Source organism: Priapulus caudatus, unplaced genomic scaffold (genome assembly GCF_000485595.1).
Source record: "Priapulus caudatus unplaced genomic scaffold, Priapulus_caudatus-5.0.1 Scaffold567, whole genome shotgun sequence".
NCBI lineage: Eukaryota > Metazoa > Priapulida > Priapulimorpha > Priapulimorphida > Priapulidae > Priapulus > Priapulus caudatus.
Window position 1 is genome coordinate 98,511 of NW_014577628.1, and position 7,500 is coordinate 106,010.

The 7,500-nt window shown below is 44.5% G+C and overlaps 1 protein-coding gene across 1 annotated transcript in view; it reads left to right on the top strand.

Moving 5' to 3' along the window:
* The first annotated feature begins 162 nt into the window (after positions 1-162).
* The window catches only part of LOC106811718 (C3 and PZP-like alpha-2-macroglobulin domain-containing protein 8), a 30,220-nt gene continuing 22,882 nt past the window's right edge, over positions 163-7,500 (top strand). Inside the window, exons 1-10 of the mRNA XM_014815424.1 lie at positions 163-300; positions 2,384-2,596; positions 2,797-2,905; positions 3,212-3,382; positions 3,734-3,853; positions 4,307-4,382; positions 4,767-4,923; positions 5,129-5,206; positions 5,949-6,021; positions 7,433-7,500. The exon at positions 7,433-7,500 is cut by the window's right edge and continues 148 nt beyond it. Of these exons, the coding sequence (XP_014670910.1) occupies positions 163-300; positions 2,384-2,596; positions 2,797-2,905; positions 3,212-3,382; positions 3,734-3,853; positions 4,307-4,382; positions 4,767-4,923; positions 5,129-5,206; positions 5,949-6,021; positions 7,433-7,500 (1,203 nt within the window). The remainder of the gene's footprint in view (positions 301-2,383; positions 2,597-2,796; positions 2,906-3,211; positions 3,383-3,733; positions 3,854-4,306; positions 4,383-4,766; positions 4,924-5,128; positions 5,207-5,948; positions 6,022-7,432) is intronic.

Genomic DNA, 7,500 nt, shown 5'->3' on the forward strand with positions numbered 1-7,500 from the left:
ACCACCACCACCACCACCACCACCAACACCACCCCGCCGTTGATCCGTACATCTTTCATCATGCGCTGCAGGTCTAGCGGGGAGCAGACGCTAAGCGAGGCACTGCCCGGCAGCATGACGACGTGGGTCGTGTCGGCGATCGCCGTCGGCCCGTCGACGCCGATGTGCGTGTCGCGTCCGCACGAGCTGCGCGCCTTCAAGCCGCTCTTCGTCGACCTGCACATGCCGTACGCCGCCGTGCGACACGAACAGATCGAGATCCGAGCGACGGTGTTTAACTACGGAGACCACGACCACGATGTAAGTGTGGGTATGGGTGGGTGGTTGGTTGGGAGGGCGGAGGGTATTGTGGGATGAGTATAGGGGAGGGGGTGATCGACGGAAGTTGTTGGGGTAAGTGAACGGGTAAGCGTGGGTGCGTGCGCGCGTGAAACAAGTAAACATGCAGATGAAACAAGTGAGCAGGTGAGCGTGGGTGGGTGCGCGCGTGAAACAAGTAAACATGCAGATGAAACAAGTGAGCAGGTGAGCGTGGGTGCGTGCGCGTGAAACAAGTAAACATGCAGATGAAACAAGTGAGCAGGTGAGCGTGGGTGCGTGCGCGCGTAAAACACGTAAACATGCAGATGAAACAAGTGAGCAGGTGAGCGTGAGTGCGTGCGCGCGTGAAACAAGTAAACATGCAGATGAAACAAGTGAGCGTGGGTGGTGCGGGGATGAAACAGATGAACAGATAAACGTTGGTGCATGCAATAAACAAATGAGCAGTTAAACGTCAATGAGTGCATAAAACAAGTGAAGAGATAAACGTTGATGCGTCAATGAAACAAGTGAACAGATAAATGTCAACGATCAGGAGAAACGATTCCTGTATCTATTTGGCAGAGAATTAACGAGCGGATGTGTCCACCGTCTACATTAACAATTACAACGTAAAAACATCTCGTGTCTGTAAACAGGGCAGGTCACGTACACACAAACAGATCTGTGAAAATACGCCGTTAATTGAATACTAGTAGGTCGCCAAGGAGAGACAAGTACAATCGCCCGTGTACACGAGTTAGAATCACAGATTCTACACGCGTTCCTATATCGACCGATACGTCAAGTGTGTGTGTGTGTGTGTGTGTGTGTGTGTGTGTGTGTGTGTGTGTGTGTGAATGTGTGTGTGTGTGGAGGGGAGGAGGTGTTGGATGTCATCGCAAATGGACTCTTTAAATCGATTCTACTCTCACGCGAGTCGTGCGCCATCGCCGGCACGACCTAAAATAGAATCACAAACGAAATTGTCGCTGTTTGAATACTCTAGTCTTACGTCTCGCTCGCGGGTGGAATTGTTATCCAGAGCATGATGCTAGCGTGCGCGAGTCCCACTTTTTCTTCTATACCGCTTTGAAATGGCTAGACATTTCAATCGGCGATGAACGCACGAATATTTATTATTAACGCATCGTTCGTTATCGTCTGTAGAATTTTCGCGTGCGTGTGTTTGCTGAACGTTACATCGAATCGATGTTAGCATCGAGTTTTCCCCCAGCTTATTCTACAAGGTTTTCCGCTTCGTCATTGCACGCTGTCTGTACGTGCGAAATGATTGACAGTTCGACGGAAATTGAATTAAGCTGAGATTTTGTCCTGCGCATAAATCAATCATGGCCGCCATTATTCGAGTAATTAAAATGAGTGTAAGCATAAAGTTGTTACGAAATGATTAATCATTCGCTGGCTGTTGTCGAGGGAATAGGAATTGTATCGGGGTAGCAATGCGCGTATGTACCACTGGCATCTACTCTTCTAACAACAGGTAATTACTGATGATTATTAATTATTTGCACATGTCATGCGTGTCTTATGGCTCCATGCAGAGCCATGACAGCTAATTCCAGATTTTGTACCTATAGACTGTACCATACCATCAGGATTTTTTTCGTATGGGTCTACAGTCAAATATGTCTTTTGAATCAGTGTTTACATCGAAAGGCGTCTACTGGTAAATGGGTCTTTTATATGTCTAGCCAGTATTACACGGCAAATGTTTTCCTATAAGATGCTACAGCCATATATATTCCGTTTAGTCAGTCTCAAACAATGATTTCACTGGAAAATAGCTGCTGGTGATCTCTATATTAATTTTCATAGAGGTAGCAGCTTTATTGCTTATATATAGCTTGCTGCGATAGAAAGCTATATGGACACACTCTAACCATCTCCTCACACCACTAAATATTACTTTCATCATAAAACGTACGCATACTCATAGAATTCATACACGCAAACCTTTATCTAAATTCGGGAATTACTATTCTCTCATAAGTAGCCCACCGAAGCTTTTCCGCCTTACGGCCTTAATTAGATTCACAGCTGAATAACGTTTGGGTGTCAGGTACAAGCAGTCATGACGGGCGTGAGCGGGCTCTGCTCGGGAGCGCTGCCAGGCCAGAACAGCACCGCCAAACAGTTCCTCGTTCCGGCGCACGATAGCGCCACCGTCAGCTTCCTCATCGTGCCGCTGAAAGTCGGAGAGTTTCCGGTGAAAGTGACGGTGGTGGCGCAAGATGGCGCTGTCGACATCGTGCAGAAAATACTGAGGGTTGCGGTAAGTCACGAAACTTTGCCAGATTCTCAGCAGGCAGAAGATAATTTAGCACGTTGAATAATTGCGCACATCAAACTAATTAAACTTAACAAAAAATAAGAATAATAATAACTAAAATCGATGTTCAGGACATGGTGGATGTATTCGGGATCGAGCAACCCCCTGCACGTTTATTCATCGTGTAATGTCGTTTCTTGCAGCCAGAGGGCGTTGAGAAGGTTGCCCTCTACTCGGCAGTGCTGGACCCATCCGGACAGTTGAAACAGAGGACTAAACGAAGCACGGGAGAGAGCAACGTCTTGGCATACGGTGCGATTCACTAAGGAAACAAACACTATAGACGATTAACGTCAGTGAAGCTACGTTACAAAAACTACTAGTACTTCCATCTCCTGGGATCATAATCACTATCACATTAATATATTATTATTATATAATAATAATTAGTTATAATTAATTATTATAATAATTAGTTATAATTAATTATTATAATATTTAATTACAATTAATTATTATAATAATTAAATATAATAATTATAACAATTATAATTAATTAATTAATTATATTAATTATTATGAACCCGCGCTAATCTTCATCGTCCGTCATCGTTGCAGAGTTGCTAGACGACACATCGAGCAAGCAGACGAACACGATAGATCTGACGGTACCGGAGGACGCCATTCCCGACACGGACCGCTGCAGCGTCACCGTCATGGGAGACCTGCTGGGCGCTACCGTACAGACAGTGCTGGGAGGCATGGGTCCCATCGTAGACATACCGACAGGTAGGGGGCGCCACAGTGTAGATAGATCTATCTATCTATCTTTTTTTCTCTGTTTTCTCTCTCTCTCTCTCTCTCTCTCTAGAAGCGGCCAGAAGCTGTGTGTGTGTGTGTGTGTGTGTGCGTGCGTGCGTGCGTGCGTGCGTGCGTGCGCGTGCGTGCGTGCGTGCGTGCGTGCGTGCGTGTCTTTCTGTGTGTGTGCGTGCGTGCGTGCGCGCGTGCGCGCGTGCGTGTCTTTCGGTGAGTGTGTGTGTGTGTGGGTGTGTGCGTGTCTTTCTCTCTGAGTGTGCGTGTCTCTCTCTCTCTCTTCGCTCTCCCTCTCGCTCTCACCCTCTCTACCTCTCTACGGCGTAGGTTGTGGAGAGCAGACGATGATTCACATGGCGCCGGCCGCCTACTCGATGTACTACCTACAGCGCACAGGCCAGCTCACCGACGAGATGGAGAAGAATGGTCAGAAATATCTCATCGACGGTACGTATAGATGGCGGCACCTGTCACTTCACCGCAGACGAAGATCACCAAACCAGAAACGGTGGTTTTTATAAGAAATATCGTAACGAAACTCTACGATAGTAATTACCACTATTTTAACATGTGAAAAAAGCTATGGTCAGGATAAATATTACGACTAATATGCTTTTAGACGACTGCCTCTTGGTAAATGATCCCTTCAGCTTGTTGATATCCCGATCAGACCCAATGCTTAAACAGTGAGCGTGATACGTGCAAACATTCGAGCTAATGCGTCGTTGATTAAATGCGACATTACACCTTCTAATCTTATCTATAGGCGTCGGGTTTCGGGAAAATTTTACAACGTGAAATTTTACTGTAAGTAGTCGATAAAGTCAGCCGATCTCTTCCGCGTAATTATGACTCGCATTAATTAGCTATAATTAATAACGAGGTAATGGTCTGTTACAGGATACAACCAGGAGCTATCGTTCAGAACCGACGACGGTTCGTTTTCCGTCTGGCCTCACCTAGACTCGAGCACCTGGTACGTGACGCCCCCCCCACCCAAATAACGTCCTATCACCGCGTGTCAGCATCCAATTTAAATTCCGAATTCAAATTTTTTTGCAATTTTTAGGTGTAATCCGCCATCTTGCTTCACCAACTAACTTCCTATCACCGCGCATCAACGTCAAATACAAATTCCGAATAATTTTTTTTTAGGTGTAGTTATTCGCCATCTTGCTTCACCATATAACGTCCTATCACCGCGCGTCGACGTCAAATTTAAATTCCGATTGAAACGACATTATTATTCGTCATCTTGCTTGCTTTACTGTACACGCATGTGTCTCTGTGTGTGTTATCCGCCATGTTGCTTTACTGTTTAAGGTTATATGTGTATATATGTGTGTGTGTGTGTTTTCAGGTTGACGGCTTTCGTACTGAAGGTGTTCTGTCAGGCAGAGGAGTTCATTTACGTCGACAAGAAGGTGACGTGCGTCGCGATGAGCTGGATCATTCAACAGCAGAAGGCTAGCGGAGCGTTCGATGAGAACTACAAGATCTGGCACAAAGAGATGATGGTACGTACGCGCGCGCGAGCGCGCGCGCGTGTGTGTGTGTGTGTGTGTGTGTGTGTGTGTGCGCGGTCGGGTGTGCGTGCGTGCGTGCCCACATAGAACAAATTACATACTAAACCTTCTTGTCAAGTCATCCAGCTTTCACGTCCTCCCCCGCACTCACGTGTATAGGTAGACATGTTAACAAGGCTGTGTCGTTATCTTACAGGGAGGACTTAACGGTGAAGCCCCGCTCACAGCGTTCGTCGTCATCTCCATGCTTACATGCAACAACTGCGAGATTCCGGTACGTATCCTATACATAGTATATAGCTACATGCTTGGTGGCGCATATTCTCCTGGAATAGGTAAATGCGTAATTAGTGGTAGCAATTATATAGTTTTTACACTGTAATTACATATATTTTTATACTGCTGATTACACCGCTAGAATAGCTGGAATAATATATATATATATATATATATATATATATATATAATTGGGAGTGATCAAAATAATTTCCGGGTTGCATAGCGGAATACATATGCATGCCCATTATCCCGATATAGAACAGTATTTGTTGAAATTCTACGTTTGAAAGCGGAGAGCAAATACTCGACGCAGTAGCTGCAACATCAAATACATATAGCGTCCTTTTTTCATTAATTATACGCGAACGGCTTAGCGGACGTACAGTAACAGTAATTGAATCTTGCCAATAGTGGCGAACATGTGGCCCTATCTGACATAATATTAATATGTAGGCTATGTATCAAGCATTTATCAATCACTATATGACCAGTGGTTTGACTTGAAAGATCGCTATTCGAATCCCTAGCCTTGTAAATATAATTATATATATATATATATATATATATAATATCATACACACATGTAATATATTATATATTGTATATATATAACATACACACAGTATATATATATATATATATATACATGTATATAAATTGTTTTTATTATTTTATATAATTATATATATATAAGTGCGCTATATATACATACAGCCATGTTGTTGTGTAGCATGTAGGATCTGATGAGTTCCGTAGCGGGCGGGTCGGCCTGCCGGAACACGAGCTCCTTACCTGACGAAGCCCTACGCCGTCACCATCGTCACCCTACGCGCTGTCGCTAGCTCACAGCACAAAGACGCGCCATCGCCTGTGAGAAGCTGAAGCCTCTCGCGCATCACAACACCAGTGTAGAATAGATCATGTATATATGTGATATTATCATATTCAGGAGTGATCTATCTATCTCTGCTCTCGTCTCATCTCTCTTTCTCTCTCTCTCGTCTCTACTCTCTCTCTCTCTATATATATATATATATATATATTATATATATATATAATAATAATTTAATTATAACACTCCTGATCATATATATAGTAAGATGTGTTATGATGATAGGGATATATTATATATATATATATATATCAAGAGTACATAATATAGACTCTCTATTTCTACTCTTGATATATTATAATATATAGAGAGAGAGAATTATATATATATTAATATATATATATATGTATATATGCATGTGATATGTGATAGATAGGTGATGTGTATATGATGATAGGTGATATATATATATATATATATATAATATATATATAATATGTTTGATATGATATAGATAGGTAATGTGTATATGATGATATGTGATATATATACGTCGCACGCGTCCGCAAGCACAAACGCGCAGTACTCACACACACACAAACCACACACCACACACACAACACACACACAACACACACACACAGCACACACACACACCCACACACACACATCACACACACACACAACACACACACACACACACACACGCACGCACACACACACACACACACACACACACAACACACGCACCACACACACACACCTCCCCACCACACACACACACACACAGCACACACAACACATACACACACATACACACACCCTCCCCCACACACACGCCCACATGTACGTATATACAACGGAATTTCTCTCTCCGTTCGCATTGCTCAGCCGCTAACATCCGCTACTGGCCCGTCGACTCGACTCGGTGAACGAGAACAGCGTCAACTGTACCAGCACAACTCCACCGCAGTCGAGATCGAGGAGTACAGCCTACGCGCTGCTGGGCGATGCTGCGAGAGGAGGAAACTCTCCTACGGCAACGCCGATCGTCGAGTGCTGATGACAACAACGCAACGCGCACGGCGGCTTCCTGTCGACAACAGGTATGTGTGTACTGAACTTCCGGTTTTTGCGTTCCGGATGAATCCTGTTCCCGTGTCGCGATTCCTGTCATCGAGGGTCAGCATAGGTCCTGTTGATACAGGTAGGGACATTCCTGTCTCCGCTACGCGATAATTCCTGCCCCTGTGTTACGGTTCCTGTCCACACGGGTCAGCACACTGATTCAGATAGGTAGAGCGCCCACCGATTGCCTTTTTGTCTCTTTATTACTATTATTGTTATACTATTATTATTACTTACTAACGTCGTGTTTCTCGCGTGCAGGACACGGTGGTGGCGCTGCAGGCGTTGCTGACTACAGCGCACGCGCAAAGGTCGACGAGTTGGAGCTG